Below are 23,915 nucleotides of genomic sequence, written 5' to 3'. Positions count from 1 at the left end.
TAAAAGTCAGTAGCTGTGACATCTGAACGTCAGTAAAGTACTTGCTATGCTGCACCATGAAATCTGACTTGAGATACTAACATGAAATCTGACTTGAGATACTAAGTTAAATGGGGGTGAATTAAGCATTGTCACCTACCAAAAACTGGTTGGAGGACTGTATGCAAAGGGTAATGATAAAGGCAGCGCATTGAGCTGGTACTGGTGTGGTGGAGTGTAGGGATTGGTGTGAGGAGAACCAGTTTTAACATCTGTTTTAATGATCTGGAAGAGGGGCTAAACCACCTAATTAAATTTGCAGATAATAGTAAACTGGGAGGTGGAGCTGTGTGGATAACTGATCTTACAGATTGGTGGCCAAACTGAAAAATAAAGTAATGATAATAATTGGGGGTTGATGTGAAACAATTTTTTTATTTTATGTATTCATTAATAAACTTATTTTGGTACACCGAAAAAGTGGAAAAGTCATTTCACATCAAATGAGATGTTTTCTTTGACCTGAAATGAATAGTTTAATTTTTGAGGGTTTTTTCCCCTTAAAAATTTAATAAAATTGAACAAAAAGTCATTTGGGTAGAAAAGTTGAAATGTTTCATTTTGAAAATGTTCAAATGAAATATTTGGACTTCTTCAGAATTTTGGGAGGTTTTTATTATTATTTATTTATTTATTATTTTTTGAGGAAACAATTCAGCGAATTTGACACAAATTCACAAAATGTTTCATTTGACGTGGATCTGTATTTTTGGGAGGATGTGAGTGTGTTATAATTCTCCGTTTGAGAGTCTGACTCTTCAGTTTAAGCTGTAGAGACCCATGTTTTTAGCTAGGACATTCCCTGGTTCAGTCCCCGGCATGTTGGCCAAGATGACGGCCTTCCATCACCCAAGCACCAGAGAAGACAGGCATGCAGTGGGGACAAAAATCTCTTAAATATCAACAATAAAATGAGATTGTCTGGAAATTTCAGTTCAGTGTATTTGGGACATCATCATCACCATCATAACCACCAAATCACCACCAAATCCAAATATACAGTACAGGGAGAGGGAGGAAGCAGGAAAGCAAAAATGACTAAATAGACTGTGGGATGACAGTGAATAGCAATTTTGATCTGAGCTTCAGAATGGTATGACTCCAAAAACAGCCAAGGCATAAGTGACATCATTGTCATGGAACTGGGAAGTGATGCTCCCTTTCTGAGGATCTGGTTCTGCACTACTAACGTCGATGGGAGATTTGTCACTGATGTCATTGGGAACAGGATCTGAGATGCTGGGCAGTTGAATAATAGTAGGGTTATGACCAATTAGACAGAAATGAGAGATCAAGACAAATGATTAAATGGCCGACTGGGCTAATTTATGAAGGAAAAATGAAAATAGGTGTCATCTTGCTAAAGGATAACTGTGGAGGAAACAGCTGTTTACAAGTAGCTGAAATATGTAAATTTCAAGTAGGGAGGAGCACTGTTGAGTGTACCAAGGAGTGTATGAGATCCAGTAGCATGAATTTTCTTAATTTCTTCCTAAATAGAAGGAAAGGGTCCCAAACCTCTGAGGCCTCTTCCATCTCTAATTTCAGCACTTCAGAAATCCCTGCTAATTGGGCTTAGCCAGAACCTTTGCTAACCATTTCAGTGTCTGTTGTATAGAGAATTCTTAAAGCTCTTCAATTTACAGTAAGACTAAAATGCTTTTCTTTTTTGTTGGCAGCAGTAGAATATTTCCAAAGATCAACCTTCTCACTCTTCCATTTGCTGTTTTTCAGTCTCTTTCCATCACCCTATTCTTCCCACCGTTCAGGTGCCACTTCTCTCTCCCCAAAGCCCAGGAGAATAGAGTAGTATAAGAACTGGAATTTCTGTCCTGAGGAAAATTTCACATTTCTGGGGAAAAAAATTGTTTTGAACTGGAATGAAAAGTCAAAATTTGCCATGGTACAGAATTTTAAAAAAAAAAAATTTTTTTTTGAAGAACCTAAATGGAATTTCCCAGCTGCTCCCTGCCAGCCCAGACAGCTTCTTGGCCAGCCTGGGGAGGTTGGCAGCCTGTCCACCCACGAGATGGGCTGAACCCAGGAAGCAGGCTGCCCAGATAACTGGTGTCGCCAGGCAGATTGCTCACCAGCCAGCCAGGGAGTTGGGGAAAATGAGGGTAGTGAGGGAGCCTGGCAGGTTGGCAGCAGGGGTGTTGTGGATCTTGGGGTGGGGATGGGTGCAGGCAGTCAGGCAGTCTGGAGAGCCAGGCAGGGTGATACGAAACCAAGCTGACAAGCCAGCCAGGTTTCATGTTTGCACAGAATGTTTAAGTTCCATGGAATCAGCATTTTCCAATGGAAAATTGTTCCGGCGGAAGACATTTGACATGATCTGCATCTGAAGAAGGGCGATGATCTTCTTGCACCCCACAGTGTGTTTCCAACTGGGGCTCACTCCTCTTGTCTGGATGGAATAGGACTGGGTGGACTTTCAGACAGCATCAGTTTAGCAAGATCCAGAATAGGATTTGGTACAGGAGGCCCGGTGATTTATAGATTAAAACAACAAAACTAAGTGCAGTTACAATATCCACTGTCAATGGTTGTAAAGAGAGAGTGACCGCAACAGATGGGAACGAAGTTTAGGGGAGAGGAAGAGATAAGAAACCAGTTTATACTGGCTGATATGACCCTATCTCCACTGAAGACAAGACAATGGACTACTCTGATTTACACCACTGAGAATTTGACCCACACAAGTTAAAATCCGGAGTGTTGTAAGGAACACATGTGAAGTAATTCTTCCTCTCTACTCTGTGCTGATAAGGCCTCAGCTGGAGTATTGGGTCCAGTTCTAGGCACCACATTTCAGGAAGGATGTGAACAAATTGGAGAGAGTCCAGAGAAGAGTGACAAAAATGATTAAAGGTCTAGAAAACATGACCTATGAGGAAAGATTGAAAAAACTGGGTTTCTTTAGTCTGGAGAAGAGATGACTGAGAGGGGACATGATAACAGTTTTCAAGTACATAAAAGGTTGTTACAAGGAGGAGGAAGAAAAAAATTTCTCGTTAACCTCCAAGAATAGGACAAAGAGCAGTGGGCTTAAATTGCAGCAAGGGAGGTTTAGGCTGGACATTAGGAAAAGCTTCCTAACTGTCAGGGTGATTAAGCACTGGAATAAATTGCCTAGGGAGGTTGCGGAATCTCCATCACTAGAGATTTTTAAGAACAGGTTGGACAAACACCTGTCAGGAGTGGTCTAGTTATTATGTAGTCCTGCCTCAGTGCCGGGGACTGGACTATATGACCTCTTGAGGTCCCTTCCAGTCCTACACTTCTAAAATTGAGATGCACTTCTACACTTCTAAATTCTAAAAAGAATGCACTTGTCCCCTCAATCCTGGCAATTTAGACTGTCAGAGTTGTATTTGCAGGCACAGTCAGGTACGTAGACATGAAAAAGGCTTCATTTGTACTTACAAATAACAGTAGGCGCAGTAACAAAGACAAGTGTTTGAAAATCTGACTCCTGTAATGGAGCCTTCCAAACATGTAACAAAGGCTGGAAATTCATAGCAGTCACTTTGTCACCCATATGTGCTAATGTAGTTAAACCACTAAAAATGAACATCAAGCTGTAATTTCCTTAACTCAATAAGTATATTCAACCTGCCTACTCAGCTCTGAGTATTGTAGTTTTCATATTCTAACACCACCCACCATGGTTCACTAGCAGGGTGTGACAGGGTGGCTTGCCCCATGGGCTGGGAAGCCTGGGGCTAAGTCTACCCTGATTACTGGATAAACCACACCTGAGAGGAATCCGCCATTCCTGTATGAAAGGAGCAGGAAGTTGCACTGAAAGAGGGAAGCCCAGGAGATTGCAGCAATGTCTGTAAACACTGTAGGGAGCAAAGTGGCTCCTGCAGGGCCCTGAGTCAATGGGCGAAAAAACGCTGAAGAAGCAGGAGAGCGTGGGAGAAAGCTCCTCCGGCGGGAGAGTCTGTCTGAGCAGGATGAGAGACCGTAAAGACCAAGTTGGACGAAGACTGCGAGTTTGTGTTTTGGATGACTCAGGAGAACGAAATTGGTCTTGAGGCCTAGAAGGCCAGTATGTACCTGAGGATTAACTAAATGGGCTCCTTTGCGGGGACCGTTTGAACCACCTTTGAAATGTAAGATCTTAAAGGGCCCTTGGGAGTGGGAAACAAAGGCAGGATGCTGTAGAGTGACCCCTGGCTACAAGGGAGTGCTTGGGAGGTGGCTGCCCATGTTACACAGGCTCTGAACCTAGGGCCTCCATCACCCCCACATAGAGCTGTCCCACTTGAGCCAAGAAAGTAATTCTGTTTGCTGGTGGTAATAGTAAGTTGTTATCCCCTATGTGAAATAGCCCTTAAAAGGGGATGCAAAACACACTTTGGAAGTAGAATGTAACCAAAACAATAAATAAATCCAGAAACAATAAATGCATATTGGACCCAAATAATGTTGCTTTTCAGGGGTTAGTGGCCCTAAATAATTTATAAATCTAAATATAAAGTTTTGTTGTTTGAACACTTAAAACAATATATTTGTGAAACGATACAATGAGGAGAGTAGCATTTCTGCTCTCTCTTCTACTGAGCACTATCTAAAACATTCTAATGTATCCGCAAGAGTTAAAATACAGACATGCAGAAGTCTCTAAAGAGAGTGCACACATTTTCTTGGCATAGTATGGGTTGCAATGTAAATATTACTGTTCTAAAGGACATGGCAACCACAGATGTCCCTCTAATTCCTGCATCCTTGTTCTTTAAATATTTATACAGGTTGTATAAACCATTCCTCCCTCAGATGTGCAACTCCTATTAATGGATCTTCCCTTTTAAGGGGCGGGGGTGTGTGTGCCTGCATTTCTTCAGGTGGTCTCCTGTGTTGTTGCGGGATGGGCTCGCTCCAACTTGACAGTGTTCTTCTCTCCAGTGAGCATCTTACCCATGCCCCACTTTGGAAGCTGCTCTGCTTGTTCCCTGGTTTCATAGGGTATGGACGCTTTCTCCCCACCCCCACATCTTCCTGCTGCTCTCTTGGAAACTGGACCTGCTCTGCTAGCCAGCAGGATCATCTGGAATTCTTCCCCCGCCAAGGTCTAAGTGGACCTAAAATCAGCGAAGAATCTAACATTCCCTCTTGGCTTGGGCCATCATGAAGCCTGATGGTGGCCTCCTCCAGCAACCGCTTCTCTTTGTTCCACTGCTGTGCTTTGTGCCCATGGGGGAGGAAGCCCAGGAAGGCTGCTCTCTGCACCACAGCCTGGAAGAGGTCAAGAAGTACTGGGCTGCTGCTGCTCCCTTTTCAGTTTGGAAAGCAATGAACTACAATCCCCTGTCATGGCGTGTGGGGGATGGAATGTCAAGTGCATGGAATGCAGAGTACACGGACATCACAACACAGAAGAAATGGCTGTGGGTCTGAGTGCCTAGGGGTATTCTGGGAATGCTTCAGGCTGCACATAGGCTTGGACTCCATGCCAGTTCACCCTCTCTGGGTGTGTAAAGTGTCTGAGCATAGAATATACTCCTAACACTTCGCAGCATTTTTCTTTACAAGTATTAGGCCCCAGTTCTCATTTTCACTAAGATCCCTTTGTAGTACTGAAGCAATAGTAAGGAGTCATAGTGGAAACAAGAATCAGGCCCATGAATATTAAAGAATTTGCCACAGTCATAAAAACAAAACAACCCCTCATGTCATAATAACTTTGTGCATGATCTTACTTTGAAGGAAAGGGAGCTGGTATTAACACACATTCGGGGGGATTGTTTTTGTAGACAACTATATATAAAGCTACATGCTATATAAAGCCCTGTTTTTTGGCACATTTACTGTGGAGCACAAAACAACGACAAGCAATGGCCACCTACTGTTTCCCGCTGTGACTTTCCCCAGGAGCCAAACTAAGGGGGGATATGGTGAGGGACTGATAATGAAATTTGAAGGTTTCCTTGCTGTAGGTCGCTGATTCAAATACAGCCCAGGAAGGTAGGGAGCAAAATCCATGACATTTCATGGCTGGTTGGTGGCCTATTTGAAATGTGCTGGTGGATCTCAGTCCAGTTCCCAGTAGACCTGGGTCCACCACCACCTTTGTCATTAAGACCTGGTCTATGTTTAAAAAATTGGCACTGGTGCAACAATATGTACTTACTCTGGTCCAACTTTTCTAACTGGACAAGCCTTAGCTGGCACTCTTGTTGATTGCCCTAGTGGTGAGGCCTAGGATCAAATAGCCTTTGAGTAGAGCTGGTTGAAAATGTATTTTATTTCGAATGAAAAACTTTGGATATTTTGTTTCTTTCTACGCTTTTTTGTAGAATTTTGAGGGGTTTGTGGAAAAAATTGAAGATTTGGGGTGTTGAAAATTGAATTATTTGGGTTTCAGATTTTCATCAAAAAACTGAAAAACTTCAGTAAAACCAGAAATTTTCCTGAGAAAATCTGGTTAGTCAAAAATTCATTTTTCATGAGGACAAAAAGACTCTATAACAAATTTGACCAGCTCTGTTACGGAGACCAAACTTACTCCTGCCCTGAAGGGGCGAGAGGTGGGGTAATGTGGAGGAAACTTGCACTGCAGCAGCCTGTACTGTAGCTGTTCTGTTGCTAAACCTGGGACTTCACTCTGCAGGTGTGTCATTCTGGCATCTGTCACCAATGCGAAGTTCTGAACATAATGGAAATATCCCAACACGTATGTACAATAGAAAGGGCCTCCTTGCAAATCTGACATGTGAGTGTGGATTCACATGGATCTGAATGTTCTCAGTTGCTTTGTTTTTTGTGGGGGTGGGGGGGGTGTCACATTCATCCTGCTGTGATTTGACTTTCAAATCACGAGGTTCTAAGCCCAGACAAAACCCCCATTGTGAAGTTCAATGGGAGTTTTGCCTGAGTAACAAGTGAGTGTGGCTCTAGGCTTTGACTTGTTGTTTGTAGCTCTCTTGTTCTATTTAGCAGCCTACTCAGGAGGTAAAATGAACATGCAGCCTCATTGTGAAAAGCAATAGTTCGGCGTAGCAAGTGCATTATCTAAGCAGGAGGTGAAGTGCACCACAGTTCCCTGCTGGAGTACATGTTCTCTGGGTGTGCTAGCTTCAGGAGATTCCTTCTTTCCCCACCCCCAGCTCCATTCAGCAAAGGGCCTGGTAGAGTCCCTTCAAATTTACACTTGCTTTTGTTAGCAGAGCTGTCCCACAGCATGAATGAGAGAGAATGACTTTATCTTTCGTTTGAGTAGAGCAATCTGGCTGTGGCTGTGTTAGCATGTGGAGAGCAGCCAGCACTTACCTGCTATCTTCAGGCAAAAAAAGCTGATTTGCTTTTTTTGTTTGCAGATGCCTGCATGGATCTAGTGGCTGTCAATCTTTCACAGGGAAACAAGTGTGAAGCAAGTTAGATTGTGTGTGTGGGGGGGGAAAGCTCTCATGCATGTAATTTTTTATGCTCAGGTAGGGCATCTGTGCCAGGAGTATTTTTTTGAGTTTTGCTACGCCAGTGGAGTTTTGCTACGCCAGTGGGGAAAAAAACCTAAGGTAGACAAGCCCTGAGTCTTCTCAAATTTCACTACTGTAATAACAGAAATACCTACTGTCTAAACCTGGGACAGGAAATTAACTAGGGGGACTAAAGTGACAAGATCTTTGAGGCACTATCCCTGCTACAGTTTGGACTTTGTCCAAAAATATTTTCCAAGAACTGGTCTTGAAAACATTTGTTGGTAAGAGTTGTCAGCTACTCCAGAATGGGGAATTCCCCCCCACCCCCCTCTGACCATAATAGCAGAAACCATCTCTTTAGGAGAAAGCAGGAGTTCAGATTTCACGAACCATTCAATCCTTGAGCTTTCCGTTAAAAGTACCACACAATGGGCCAGTTGTTGTGGTTTTGTGCACTAGGAACTGGTCTGAGACAAACATTCCATGTCACCTGGGCAGCTGTCAGATGGCACCAACTTTTGGTTACTTTCAAACAAGGCTGAATGTAAACTAGCAATGATGAAAGATTTTAATAGTCCATTATCAATCCCCTAAGCCATCCAGTTCTCCAGAGATCATATTCTTTACAAATGCTCACCTCTGTTACTTGTCACCCTCTTGATGATTTAAAACTGAATTTTAAATCATTCTGACTCACCATTTATGCAGTTTGTTACTCTTTATATCGCTTGAACAGTGATTTCAATGGAGTTATACTGATTTATACCTGCTGAGGATTGGGCCCAATGAGTGTTTGTGCATTCCTGCATAATTTAGAAATGGCAGAAACTGACTCACTGAAATTTCCCAAGTGGCTAGCTCTGATTTAGGCTTTTGCTCCAGAGCACTTGGCAAAACGAGGGCCAGATTCTGATACCCTTACTCATCGCAAGTAGTATCGTATTCTCCGATTAGCCCTATTGAAATCAATAGGGTTACTCAAGGAGTAATTACTTGGTGTGATTGAGAGGATCAAAATCTGGTCTTAAATAAACACCCCTAAATAATGGAACTGTAATTTTTCGGATTTCCATATGTATGGTACAAAGTTTAGAGTTACAATATTATCTGAGATAATGGAATTGAGTAAATACAGATAATCATTATGAGATACTGTAGAGCGGATGTGGTTTTGCACTTCTGTTTCACCATGGAGTTCAAAATGGTAGCGGTGTCCATTTTTTTTTTTACTATGTCAGGATGGTACTACATAGTGAAATCATAGAGTAGTGTTTACTCTTTTTTCTTTTATTTAAACAGCAAAAAGCCAAGGAAAATAAATACAACTTATGTTACTGTAACAGTGATGAACTGAGAAAATGTCTGTATTATTTCTTATTAATGTTGTGCGTGGCTTGGTTTCCCTGTTCAGTTATGCATGGCTGAATGCACAGAGTTAAATCAAAGGGGGCTGTAAAGGGGCTCTTAAGGAACCCAGCAGGAAAGGTAAAACAATGACAAGGATAAGACAGCCGTTCAAGTACCCAGCTTCAAGAGAGTGAATATAGCAATGGCTGGGTCATCAACTGCGGGAGGCAGGGGGGAAAGTTACCTAGTTAGATACATCCAAGCTAGGGTGTTTTACTTTTCCCAAACTTAGGATCAAGAGAGAACCTGGCTCTGCACGCACTAAAAATAGCACTGTGGCTGCAGCAACATGGCTGGTGGCTCAGGATAGCTACCCAAGTACAAACTTGCCGGACCCTTTGGATACATACGCAGGTGGCTATTCTGAGCTGTGTTGTGATAATTGGGCCTATACATTTACCCTTATTGTGAACTCAATGTAAAAAGTGAATGAAAGGGAAGGAATGAGTTTCACCATCATGCTGCCACCCCCACGATCTGCTGGGATCCTAGAATCCAGTGTGACCCCACTGTGCCTTTTTTGTCTTAATCCTGAGAGATATCCTGCCAGATCGGGCCAGAGAGATTGGGACCCAAATGACACTGGCTTCAGCTAAATCCTGAATACCACCTGGGCTGTGAGACTGTCTCTTCCCCCTTTCCTCCCTTATTTCCTATTTCTTCTCTTTCCTAGCTCTCTCCTTTTTCCTTCTGTCTAATAAGTGTCTGGCTTACTCAACCAAGACTGCATATTTTGCAAAACATGCTATAAGCATGTGACCAGAAAGGCAGTTAAATGAAGTGCCCTAAACAGCCTGATGCTGGTACAAGTTTGCTAGGTCTGGGAGTGGTTGATTTAGACCGTGTGCTCTGCCTGTGTTTTTCCAGCAGCGAGGTTGCAAATGACAGTCAACACCAGAGACAAGCTGCACTTTCTATCTTTGCTGTTTTTATTCTTTCCCTTTTGTGTGTGTTTATCTTTTGTCTTGTCCTCTAGGAGATTGGATTGGACTCTTGGACTGCAACAACGATCACTCCAGCCCATCTCCACTAACTTCTCCGTTACCCAAAAGGATGGTTATTACCATCTTTAATACCATTTAAGAGACTGTCAAACAAGGGAGATGCTTTTAAAAAACCTCTCTACAGCTAACGGGAAATGGAACAAGGAATTTTGTTAAAGTAAAAGCCTTATTTATTACTTCACATTTCAAATGCCTTAACTGTTTTTCCTTTTTTAACCTTAAATAAAGTCAAGAAGATTATTAAAACTGTTTGCCATGGTACTAAGCAGGCTGAGGTCCCCGTATACCAAATCCCAAACCTTGCTTAAAACTGTTTTAATGTTGGACAGTTTCAGTGACTTATGGTTGCAGAGAGAACCTTAACTTTTGAATTTCCTGACTAACGTAAATATTAAACATTCATAAATGTTTTATTAATATAAGTTTTTAAAAATCTAGTAAATGTATCGTGTTGCAAAGCACTTTTGCTCTGGTTCCCGGAGGGCTACGGAGGATGCTGTATTGCGGTCTGAAGACTGTTTAACTTAAAACTGTTATTAACAACACCTTTGACTCTTTGGGTGCATCTATTCCATCTATCTTAATACCACAGCTCCCACCCATGCTGCCATGGCCACAGTTATTTTTAGTTCATCAGCTTGAGCAAAGTTAGTGCATGTCTGTCTCCTCGGGCTGGGAAGCATGCTCCCAGCTGCTGTGGAGAGGTATCCTCAGAGGCAGAGGGAGAATGCTGCAAGCAGTGTAGTCTTCTCCCAACTCGGAGATGGGGGAATAAGCCAGACTCACCTGAACTACCGATAGAGAGTCTAAGTGTAGGTAAGGGAATGTGCCTGTAGGTCTCTTTAGTTTAAATCCACTTCTCTAAGCACAACATGCCTTACGGGCGCAATAAATCCTGCTTGGTTTTGAAGAAACTATTTCTGACTCATTGCAAATGTGTGCTGACACAGGCTCCTAGAGAAACCCTGGCAAAGTCTAGCCCAGTTGGACCCTGTGAATTAGTCACAGTTGGTACCCAAGGGGGTGTAAGTCACAGATCCAAGCCAGGAATGGTTGGATGAGGCAATTCCACCCCATAAAGAAGTGGAGGCCTGGGTCTGCCACGTGAAAGCGGTGCACTTTGGGGACTGGAGGAGGGTCTCAGCCAGGGCAGTTTGGCCAGGAACTGTGAGAGTAATATATAAGGATTGCAGTTTACAAGTGAAGGTTTTCTTTGTAAAGAGTATTCTGTTCTATTTGTGAGAGTGTAATGTTATTTGTATTTGCTTTAATATACAACTGGCCAAATTCTGCTCTCAGAGAAGCACAGGCAACTCCAGTGATTTCAATTTGAGTTGCCTAGATGTATCTGAGGGCAAAATTGGATCTTGCATAAGCAACGCAGATGACTTATGGTTGCAGAGAGAACCTTAACTTTTGTATTTCCTGACTAACGTAAATATTAAACATTCATAAATGTTTTATTAATGTACGTTTTTAAAAATCTAGTAAATGTATCGTGTAGCAAAGCACTTTTGCTCTGGTTCCCGGAGGGTACGGAGGATGCTATATTGCGGTCTGAAGACTGTTTAACTTAAAACTGTTATGTTATTGAAAGCATATTAAGGTCTCATCTGGCAGTCCCCATGCAGACAAAATTCCTTTGGATTTCACTGGGGAATTTTGTCTGTTTCAGGATGGCAGCATTGGGTCACTTGTTACACTGTTTTTGAAAATGATTTTGACTTCTGCTTAATGTGAACCGGGCTCATTGCAACAGTTAGTGAAAAAGGGGAAGAAATATGTTGCCAAGCTTGTGTTTTTATTCTGGAACCAGAGGCTAGGTTTGGAAATCCAAAAGTGTAAATAGAAGCTACCAACAAAAGCGGTTGCTTTAGAAAGCTCATTCAGTTAGTTTGAGGAATAATCAGTATAATGATCCATTATTAAATATTTTTTTAAAATATTGGCTGGCAAAGCCTCAGAATGGTGTGAGGAATGAACTGCAGTAGAAGCCATTAGAGCTACGTAAGGTAGATAAATAGAATCATAGGGGTGTATGACTGGAATGGACCTTTAAAGGACATCTAATCCAGCCCCCTGCGCTGAGGGTAGGACCAAGTAAACCTAGACCATCCCTGGCAGGTATTTGTCTAACTTGTTCTTAAAACCTCAAAGGATATAGATTTCATATGCTTGACTATTCTTATAGATAGAAAGCTTTTCCTGATATCTAACCTAAATCTCCTAGTGTTAATTATAGAAGACGGTCAGACCACAGAGAGGAAGGCTGTGGGTAGCAGTGATTGATTTGAGGGAAGGAAGTGTCATTGCTAAGACAGTGTATGTATGATACTCTGACTTACTTAGGCACTTAAGTGACTTTTGAAAATGCAGTGTAGTTGTAGCTGTGTTGGTCCCAGCATATTAGAGAGACAAGGTGGGTGAGGTGATATATTTTATTGGATCAACTTCTGTTGGTGAGCAAGAGCTTGTCTCTCTCACCAGCAGAAGTTGGACCAGTAAAAGGTATTACTTCACCCACCTTGTGACTTCTTCTGAAAATGGGATGAGGAATGAACTGCAATAGAAGCCATTAGGGCTACATAAGTAGATAAATAGAATTATAGGGATGTATGGCTGGACTGGACCTTGAAAGGGTATCTAGTCCAGCTTCCTGTGCTGAGGTAGGACCAAGTAAACCTAGACCATTCCTAGCAGATACTGACATTTCCTATCTCATTAGACAGGGTCACATTGAGACATCTTGACAAAGCAGCATGGGGAGCGGGCATGGTTACTGCCTGTTCCATGGATACTTTCATCTCTGAGTCTGTCAATCAGGCACCATATACCAGCCACAAGTTAAAAAGAGAAACAGAAAGATAAGGCTTTAGAGAGAGCAAGTTGAGGAGAATCTGTCACTTTTGAATTAATCTGGGTAGCATCAAGGAGATGTTTATTTCTTTCCATCTTTTTCCATACCAAGGGGGTGTGATATGGATTTGTGGTTCTGATACTGCATAATCAATTCTCTCCTCTCCGCTGTGCTTTGTCAAGGATGGCTTTGTTCATTTGCAGTCTTTGTTCATTCTTTCCTTCCTATTTTGCTTGTCTCTCTAGATTCTTATTTTTGTAGATTCAGGGAGATTGTGCCTGCTTTTGGAAGGAATTGAGTGACACAACAAGATGATGATGATGATAAAATAGCCATTTGCAATGCATTTGTTCACTCCAGTAACATTAAAGTGCTGCCTGGAATAGACACACTGTTCTCTAGCCGCTTGAGGAACTTGTGGTTGGGGTTTCAAAAGCATCTAAAGGGTAGGTTTTTAAAGGCACCTAAATGCCTTCAAAAATCTGCCCCTGAGTGACTTGGGAATACAAGTCCCATTGAAAATCAGTGGAGATTGAAAGTCCAATGGATATGTGTTCCTAAGACTCTTGGGTGCTTTTGAAAATCCTACTGTTAAGATTGAGATTCCATGTGAAACTCTGTGTTCAGATTCACAGGGCCCATGGTAGGTTAACTAACCATGTTATCCAAATTCCTCCGAAAGCATACTGTGACTGAAAGAGAACAGCCTGTTTTATGGCAGTGTGTACTGTTTAAACCCAATTGCTAACAAATGAAAGGTCTACTAGCATATAATGCAATGAGTAGCAAAATACAGTAAGTGGGCCTGGGATGTGATGTACCTAATTCTTCCACCTGATTATCTTTCCTGGTTAGTTTAGGGGGGAGGCAATTTTTACTTTATACAGAACTTGAAAATAAACACACACACACCTATCGATCAATCGATTGATTGGAATGTCACTGGGTACTTGAATTTTGCTACTGTATATGGGTTCATTAGTGTAACTCTTTCCGGCTCTGGTATTATCAAGCCTTTTAGAAGAGCATTACCAAGTTCTTGTTTTTTGTTTGGTTTTTCTAAATTTTTGGTGTGAATTTAGTGGTACTGAAGAGTGGCACGCTGATGGCCCTGGAGAGTGGAGTCATCTATGCGCAGCCTTGGTACATCATAGCAGTAGTAGTAGTAGTGAAAGTTGTATGCCACAGTTCCCTGCCAACGTGTCTACCCCCTGACTTGGAGGCACCTCTTCTCGGGGAAGAGAGAATGTTAATCTCAGTGGCCCACTCAGGGGCTTTCTGCTGAAATTCCCAACAAGGGTGCCAATTGTGGTAGTAGTTTGGTCATGTGAACACCTCACCTAGTTTGCTGCCCTCAGTCCCGCTTACTGATCTCAAATATAGGCTACTCAACAGCATTAAGTAGTGCGAATTGCGTCCCCACCAATCCCTTGAGCCACTTCATCCCGTTTAAGTAACAAGAGGAGGCGGGAAAGGAGAGGTGAAGTAGGTAACTTTTGTTCTTTACACCACCCTGTTCCAACTCCAGTTTATTTTATTATAAATTCATCTGATATGGACCTCCATTGAACTATTGGGAGACTTGTAACTGGGTACTTGGTTCCTAAATTAAACAAATTGTTGGTCAAGAATTGGGTTAATATAAATAATTTCCCTCTTGGTTACTTGTTTATCAGTTCTTCTGTCTGTTCAGCATCTAACCTTCAAAGATAGCATTGCTCTTTGTGATTTACATTTAAAGAGTCTCTACCACTGGTGAATACCTTTTTGTCTAAGTGGTGGAGAGACAACTCATGTATTTCTACTTCAACTCCTCAGCAGTGAGGTATTAAAGTGTGTATATGAGAACATCACATATTTTTGCCTCTGTCTCATGCTTCCCCCCATTTCTGTTTTGTTCCTTTCAGATACTTGGAGTTTTCAGAAGACTGTTGCATCTACACAGTGGAAGTCAAATTTTGTGTATGGCGTGGTTAAGGTTGCAGCCTCTCACCTCAGCCTTCCTCCACTTTGGGCTGGTTACCTTTGTGCTGTTTTTGCATGGTTTGCAGGTGGACGCTGGCATAACGGGAGAGTCTCTAAGTACAGGACAAAACAGCTCGTGCTCAGGATCTTCTGATTGCAAGGAGGGTGTTATCTTGCCAATATGGTATCCAGAAAACCCATCCCTTGGGGACAAAATTGCCAGAGTTATTGTTTATTTTGTGGCACTTATCTACATGTTCCTCGGAGTCTCCATCATTGCAGATCGTTTCATGGCATCGATAGAGGTCATTACATCACAAGAAAAAGAGATTACAATCAAGAAACCAAATGGGGAGACCACCACGACTACCATTCGGGTTTGGAATGAAACTGTTTCCAACCTGACCCTGATGGCTCTAGGTTCTTCTGCTCCTGAGATTCTTCTGTCATTGATAGAGGTATGTGGCCATGGATTCATAGCCGGAGACCTGGGGCCCTCTACCATTGTTGGCAGTGCGGCTTTCAACATGTTTATCATCATAGCCATCTGCGTTTATGTGATCCCGGATGGGGAAACCAGAAAGATAAAACACCTGAGGGTGTTCTTTGTCACATCTGCATGGAGCATCTTTGCTTATATCTGGTTGTACATGATCCTTGCCGTCTTCTCTCCAGGTGTGGTGCAGGTCTGGGAAGGCTTGCTCACTCTGTTCTTCTTCCCTCTTTGTGTCCTCCTGGCTTGGGTGGCAGATAGAAGGCTGCTCTTTTATAAGTACATGCACAAAAAGTATCGTACTGACAAGAACAGAGGCATTATCATTGAGACAGAAGGTGAACACCCTAAGGGAATAGAAATGGATGGCAAGATGATGAACTCCCACTTTCTGGATGGAAATTTAGTAACTATGGATGGGAAAGAGGTGGATGAATCTCGCAAAGAGATGATCCGGATCCTCAAGGATCTGAAGCAAAAGCACCCAGAAAAGGACTTGGATCAGCTGGTAGAGATGGCCAACTACTATGCCTTATCTCACCAGCAAAAGAGCAGAGCCTTTTACCGCATCCAAGCTACCAGAATGATGACTGGAGCTGGCAACATTCTGAAAAAGCATGCGGCCGAGCAAGCCAAGAAAAGCACCAGCTTGCATGAGGTGCAGGCAGATGAACCTGAGGAATTCATCTCCAAAGTTTATTTCGATCCTTGCTCCTACCAATGTCTTGAGAACTGTGGCGCTGTCCTCCTGACGGTGGTGCGGAAAGGGGGTGACATGTCCAAGACCCTCTATGTGGACTACAAAACGGAGGATGGCTCTGCCAATGCTGGTGCTGACTACGAGTTCACAGAAGGAACTGTGGTCTTGAAGTCAGGGGAGACCCAGAAGGAGTTCTCTGTGGGGATCATTGATGATGACATCTTTGAGGAAGACGAGCATTTCTTCGTGCGGCTTAGTAACCTCCGCGTGGTTGAGACTGAGGAACCTGCCGAGCTCAACAATTTGCCATACCCAAAGGCCATACTGACTTCTCCTTGCGTGGCCACAGTGACTATCTTGGATGATGACCACGCGGGCATCTTCACATTTGAGTGTGATGTGATGCATGTCAGTGAGAGCATTGGCGTGATGGAAGTCAAAGTCCTTAGGACATCAGGTGCTCGAGGTACAGTCATAGTCCCATTTAGGACAGTAGAAGGGACAGCAAAAGGAGGTGGAGAGGATTTTGAAGATGCTTATGGGGAGCTGGAGTTCAAGAACGATGAAACGGTGTAAGTACCCCTTAATTTCTTTTACCTGTCCTAGTTACTGTGATTAACTCCAAGTTTGCCTCCATCACAGGTGAATGCAGACAACAGATAATGGGCTACTTTCTACAGCTCTCCTTCAATTTCCATACTTACCTCTTCCAGGCAAGAACCCTACAGCAGGATCTAAGAGGGTAATACCTCTTGTCCCTTTCCTCCCAGGAATTACAAAATGGGGCTTGGAAATCTCATCAATGAGAAGACCTATAGTCCTCAGAATCATCGACTCAAACCAGTGAGTGGGACTTGGAGACTGTACTTAGACATTTTCACAGTCCTTTAATTTTGAAGATAGGCGGTATGATCGTGAGTAGAAGACAAAAGGCATGTTGAGGCCCAATCTTTCAGACCTTAGTTAAATTAATAGTCCCATTTACTCACTGCCAACATAAATGGCCAGATTTTCAATAGTCACTGAATAAGGTGGGATTTTCAAAAAGGCTCAGCACTGGCCAAATGCTGCTCCTGTTGACTTCAGTGAGAGCAGAGAGAGAGAGCAGCTACGAGCACTTTTGAAAATCCTACCCAGAAGAGCTAAGGGAACATTGAGAACAATGAGAACTGTTGGGAGCTCTGAGCTCTTTTGAAAATCTGGGCCTAGGGGATGTGAGCAATAGCTGCAGGATCAGGCCCTTGGTCACTAAACTGAACCTCTGTTTTATAGATATTTCTTCCCTTAATCCCCTCTCCCTATCTTTTTTTTTTATTTCCCTCAACAGACAGCAAATTAAGGGTTGAATTTCCCCATGCAATAGAAGTGTTAGTTATGAGTAAAGACAGAGGGGAGAGGAAAAAAATCCTATACATAGGTTTTTAATGGACTCTTGAATATGCTAATTTGGGATATTAAAAGGCCTTTTGTAGGTTTGGTTTTCAATCAAATCAGCCACCTCCAGGTAAATATAAGCCACTTAGCTAACAAGGGCTCTTCCCCTCCCTCGAACTACATATGTACATGGTCTGCCTGCGCCTCTTGTACATCCAGGTGATTCATGTGGTAGCTGAATCCACAAAATCGGCAGCAAAGCACACCCTCTTGCTGGCTTGTGTAATAAGCAATAATTCCAGTCTGTGTGCCCCTGTAGCCTCCGCCTAGAGCTGCTTGAGCTAGGCAGTACTCTACCCACAGGCCTTTCTTTACATGGATCTTAGCATAGGCATTAGGGGGTGGGCTAAATTTTCGGCTTTTGAGGAGCCTTCTGTGTGATCATCTCTGAGTAAGCTGGTCTTCCCTTTGAGTTTATTTACTAGTGGTTTTCCCCTTAAAAATACTGCAGTATTCTACAGTAATGATCCAAAAAGCTGCAACTCAGTGCTTCCCTGCAGCTCCATGACCTAGTGTTTTCATACAAAACAAGACACACGCACTCCTCCAGCCTGCGGAGGGAAAGGATTACATGGCCTCTAATAGTGTGAACCAGCCCTGTTAATTCAGCTCTTTCATTATGAACAAACGTAACTGATGCGAGAGAAGTGAGTAATAAAGACCAGAGACATAATAATGTCTAACTGCTTTAACTACCTTCCATTAACATTAGTGGAGGATGAGGAAAAATCGCTTAGTAGAGGGAGGTGGTGTATGGACATGATGCTAACATTCCCTAATGCTGAGTGCTTAGGTGCCTCTTGTTAAAACCCAATCACTTGAGAAATCAAAGGAAGAATTGTGCTGACTTGCAACTGGCAGCAGAGAAAGGAAATTACTGTACTAAGTCCGCTTATACAATACACATGTAGACGCTGGTACACTGAGCTACAGAACAAGGATGTGCCTGAATTCTGACATCTTCCCATGGTCTGTGCCCACCTGTCATGTGTTGTGTTTTTTTTTTTTTGTTGTTTTTTTTTAAATTCAGTTGCTGTCCACAACCCTGGTATTTGATTGCACGTGCATGTTCTCCCTTGATAGATGAACAGAAGTTGCTGGTTGGCTGAGATCACCAACAGTAAAAGTAGGCTTGGAAGGATTAGATTTGTGGTGGTAAATGTCAATTTCTTGACATGTGATGTTGACGATTTGTGTTTCAATGGTTAGGCTTTTTTTTAATCTCAACATCTACTGTCATTAAATAGTCTGATTGTCATCCCGTTCTTCCCTCCCCCTCCCCAATTTCCTGCAACTGTGGAAAATTTACATTGATAACAATAGAAAAAAATACTTAAAAATAAGCCTCAACATGAGATGTCAAAATTATGAAAATAGACACATTGAACTGTGCCAAGCCTGAATAAAAGATTGAAGGTGATCGGCTTTGTCCTCAACTTGCTGCTCCAGGGAGAAGGTGGCCATGGGTCACCGTGCCAATCTCTGCTGCTACAACTGGTCCTCAGGCTGCACTTTCTGGACAAAGTAGACCAAGGTCTCATCTACTCAGTTAAAATCTGTTGTGCTAGGGGACCCACCTACAACATGGTTTAATTCTAATTGTGTGGGCACAATGATGTTTTAAATGGGTTCTCCAATATGGTAGATGTTACTGGGGCAGTTGGAGCCTAATAGGCTGGATTATTGACAGAACTAATTTAAACACTGTAATATTCCAACCTGCCCCTCCTCTATTACTGAAGCTTTTTTAATTTACAAAGTAGGGGAGCATTTTAAGGTCCTGTTCATGCTACCACTAAACTGCTTTAAGCTAAACCATGTTCAGCAGAATCATGTTTGAGTCTGTTCTCCAAGATGGAGTCAAATGCACTAGCACATAACAAGTGCTGCCAGTTACAACTCTTCTCTCTGACACAGTCAAATCACAGTTCCATTTTTGGAATGTAGGTAGAACACACTCAAATGACACTAGGTTCCCATCTGTGCTTTAAAATGGAATTCTGTTGGGGGACAAATATATTGTAACTGAGCCACTTTACCCTTCAGAACTGATACTGGCTAGTCATGGGTGAACCTCAAAACCTCTGAAGTTTGAGTTTGAACAAGCACCTGTAATTCCAGATGTTTATTTAGACATTAGACAAATCCTGACCTGGTGTAAGCCACTGAAATCAAAGGAGCTGCACTTGCTTATACTGTGCCTGCATTTAGCCCTCCAAGCCTCTTGGAGCTTTTTGCTGCCATTCTGTAAGAGTTTCACTCAGATTCAGTTGGAAATAGCAAGTGCAGAGACATGAATGGTTGTGTCTTTCCTGAAGGGAAAAAATAATTTTGGGCAGATGTTTGGGGTAGAAAGCAGCCAATGTGGAGAATTCAGATCCACGTTTGACCTTTTGTGAATATCAGCGTTTCTCAGATCCCAGGTTTTGGTATGGGCTCATCTCTAGTTTAGGGAGGTGTATGATTATTTTATCTGAAACACTTCACTCATCCTAAATGTTAAAGTGCAGTGGAGGTGGGGTGATGTGTTTATCACCACAAAGTTGTATGAAAACACTGGGTCAATAAACTATCTTTCTTCACACACTAGGGATTCATTACCTGATTCCCCACCTTCTCCCATCACCCCTTCATTCTCTTTGCAGTACCATTGTTAAAGGGGTCTTTTGCTCATAGACAGGAAGAGCGAAAACACACATATGCTTCATTTCTGCAAACACTTAGGGTATATGTACACTGCAATAAAATACCCATGGCTGGCCCATGTCAGCTGACTCAGGCTCACAGGGCTTGGTCTATGGGGCTGTTAAATTGCAGGCTCGAGTCCAGGCTCTGGGACCCTGTGAGGGGAGAGGGCTCTAGCCCCAAAGTCTACCCTGCAATATTATAGCCCCATAGCCTGAGTCCCGTGAGCCTGAGTCAGCTGACACAGGCCAGACAAGGGTCTTTTATTGCAGTGTAGACATATCTCTAAGCATGTGCTTAACTTGACTATCATGAGTAGTTCCATTGGGACTACACAAGGTAGACAAGTTAAGTATGTGTTTAAGTGTTTGTGGAAGTGGGGCTAAAGAGATTTCCAGGCCCTCTGACTATGTAGATTGATGTAACTTACATGCAAAGGAGGAGGGTGAGAGCTTCAATTTACGTCCTCTTCTGGCTCTTGGTGGGTAAGTTCCTGATTTAGATTCCATTATATGTTGGCAGAGTGGATGTAAGCAGCTCTAAGGGAGTGTAACTGCATGTAAAAGTGTCTACATTAATGTGAGGGGCTCCAAATTCCACATCACCTCTGTATTGAATAACACTGTTTTCTACAAAATTCTTAGAGCCAACGGCTGGACATGATTCCCCAAATGTTTTCCCTTGTCCCACTCTTTTTGAGGGGATTTCACTTCAATTTAAAAAGATAAAATAAACCATCTCTGCTTAAAAAAAAAAAAAAAAAAAAAGTGGATGTCCCCAGGGAATAAGGGATTAAAAATAGCTGAGCTGATGCATAAAATAAAGTGTGAGAGGGAGATGGATCCTGCCACAGGGTCTTGCTTATTGCTTCTGTGATTCTCTCAAAGCTGGTATGGTCAAAGTTTCCTTGCCTGTATATTGGGTGGGGGTGGGGAGCAAGCTGACTTCTCTTGAGGTGTGAAACCTCAATAATGCTGCTGTTGTTATCCAGTCGCGTGCGTGTGTGTGTGTGTGTGTGTGTGTGTGTAAAACTTTGCACTTTACTATCTAATGAGAAAAGTGAATACTCACACAAGCTTCAGACTCGTGGTGTTATAACATTTAAAAAATAAAATGATACATTTGTTACTTCCAAATGCCAACTTCGAACACACACACTTCTGATTGTGTCTTGCCATTTTACATTTTAAACAGCTGAAATGAGAACGGTCATCTCTAATCTAGTGATACTCAGACTGAGGCTCGTGAACCGCAAGTGGCTCTTTAATGTCTCCCTTGCAGCTCTTTGCAGCACGTGATATTAAAATGCTGTGTGATTTAATGATTAACCAATCAGGATGCTTTTATTATAACCAATTGTAGTGGATAAAAGAATAATACTTGGTCAGTTCATTTTGCTGTGAGAATAATATAATATAGTAAATGAAACAATGAATTCACACTATTCTGGCTTTTGGGCAATGTTGATCACTAATTTGACTCCTAACCACTGAGGTCTGAGTGTCACTGCTCTAGTCTGTTAAAAGGATACTGTTAAATAGATTAGGCCCAACACTTAGGTTTTAAAAAACAAACAAAAGCCCTAAGAATCAGTGGTGCAAAACAATTTGTGTTTTTTCGCTTTGCATAATAGTGTTAATTAGTAACGCAGGGAAGGAATCTGTATAATACAATTCCAGGATTGTCACTGTGAAGCCTAGAATGTCAGTCAGTGTGGAGCAAAGCAAACAGCTAGAAGCATGGATGAGAGCTTTTTGTTCAGCAGATCACTAGGTGCAATCATCACTGGGATTTGTAGTCTGTTGCTATCCAACTCTTAAGTTCTCAGTATTTTGAATTTATGATTTACACCCTGTGCGATGTGCAGGAAGGCAGGTATCTATGCCATGCCAAGAGTCCTAGACAATTATGATATCCGAGGCAGCTCAGCCAATCACGACCCTTCCTCTACGGCTAATATTTATGCAACAGTTTCCTTTGTTGTGAGGGGGAGACTGCATGGTAGTGGATTACTTGGCCTAACTGCCACCTGCACAAATAAACACAAATCTCCCAGACCTCCTCCCAGGCACACATCTCCCAGCACAACCCCACCGACACAAATCAACACAACCACTCACATGATAATACAACCAGCACACACAATAACCCCAAACACAGCCCACACTCTTCATTTGCCACCGGCGCAAATCCACACAACTCTCTCAGCACCGCACAAATCCACACAACCAGCACATGCAACAACCCCAAGCATCATTCAGATGTTTGGCTTTTTTTATAGACATGACTATGAATTACACCCATGTGACAGCACAGGCTTTCAGTTGCTAGTCAGGGCCAGCTCTGGCTTTTTGGCCACCCCAAGCGAAAAAAAACCAGCCAAAAAAACAAACAAATCTGCAGCGTAGCCAGAGCCAGAGGGGACGGGGGGGGAACGCGAGGGGGAGAGAGAGAGAAGGGGGACGGCCAGGGCTTCGGCGGGGCGCTGCCATGCGGCCCTCCCGCCCCGCCGCCTGCTGCTCTGCACTGCTCCAGTTGGCTGGGAGGGAAGGACGCGGGCTGCCCTGTCGGGCTTGCTGCAGGGCGCTCCCATCCTCTGTGCCACTGCCCCCTACAGAGTGGCCGGCACGTAACCACACACACACACACACACACACACAAAAGTGGGCATGCCGCCCTAGGATTGGGCGGAATGCCGCCTCCTACAAGCTGCCGCCCCAAGCACCAGCTTGCTCGGCTGGTGTCTAGAGCCGGCCCAGTTACTAGTAATACCTTAATTTATAATTATATTGACTGTGTCCTTGGTAGTCCATCGAATCCGATGATGATAAATCTGTGCAGATCATCAGTTGTTGGTCTTATGGTGTACCCTCTGGTGACTGTACGAGCCAATTTCTAGAGGTGCACATTTTGCTGCAGATGGTGCATGGGAAGTTCGCGGTCAGTGGATTGTGCGCTGCTGATGCTCTGTGACGTCGTTAGCGTGCCTCTTGTAGACACCGGCAGCGGTCTTCCTCAAAGGTGATGCAGGTATTTCTGACTTGCATGCCACTGTGTTCTGTCGCTGGCAGCGTCCTCAAGGTCCCTAGGTTTGATACTGCTGTACTGCAGATTGGCTTTGATGGTGTCCTTGTAACGTTTCCGTGGACGACCTATATGCCGGATGCCCTGGGAGAGCTCACCATACAGAAGCTGGCGGGGGATTCTGTTGGCATCCAGGCGTCTGACATGACCGGTCCAACGTAGCTGTGACTTCATGATCATCATTTCAATGCTTGTCATCTGGGCTCTCTCGAGGACCTCGAGATTGGGCACTTTGTCTTGCCAGCTGATCTTCATGATGTTGCGGAGGCAGCGCATGTGAAATGCTTCGAGCTGCTTGATGTGACGCCTATATAGTGTCCATGTTTCGCACCCAATTGACTCTGTACCCTAGTGTTATAATTATATTGACTGTGTTCTCAGTGGTGGCAGATGAAAGAACAAGAAGCAATGGTCTCAAGTTGCAGTGGGGCAGGTCTAGGTTGGATATTAGGAAAAACTATTTCACTAGGGGCTTGTCTATACTTACCGCGCTGGTTCGGCGGCAGGCAATCGAACTTCTGGGTTCGATTTATCGCGTCTAGTCTGGACGCGATAAATCGAACTCAGAAGTGCTCCCCGTCGACTCCAGTAATCCTGCTCGCCGCGAGGAGTACGCGGAGTCGACGGGGGAGCCTGCCTGCCGCGTCTGGACGGCGGTAAGTTCGAACTAAGGTATGTCGACTTCAGCTACGTTATTCACGTAGCTGAAGTTGCGTACCTTAGTTCGATTTGGGGGTTTAGTGTAGACCAAGCCTAAGAGGGAGGTGAAGCATTGGAATGGGTTACCTAGGGAGGTGGTGGAATCTCCATCCTTAGAGGT

General features: G+C 43.3%; 1 protein-coding gene across 5 annotated transcripts in view; it reads left to right on the top strand.

The window, feature by feature from the left end:
* SLC8A3 (solute carrier family 8 member A3) overlaps positions 1 to 23,915 on the top strand; it is a 210,883-nt gene that overhangs the window by 50,070 nt on the left and 136,898 nt on the right. For all 5 annotated transcript variants that reach the window (XM_054028667.1, XM_054028666.1, XM_054028665.1 and 2 more), the window contains one exon: positions 14,642 to 16,464. In XM_054028667.1, coding sequence (XP_053884642.1) covers positions 14,642 to 16,464 — 1,823 coding nt within the window. The remainder of the gene's footprint in view (positions 1 to 14,641; positions 16,465 to 23,915) is intronic.

The sequence above is a fragment of the Malaclemys terrapin genome, chromosome 4, assembly GCF_027887155.1.
Source record: "Malaclemys terrapin pileata isolate rMalTer1 chromosome 4, rMalTer1.hap1, whole genome shotgun sequence".
Lineage (NCBI taxonomy): Eukaryota > Metazoa > Chordata > Testudines > Emydidae > Malaclemys > Malaclemys terrapin.
This window is presented reverse-complemented; position numbering and strand designations above follow the sequence as displayed.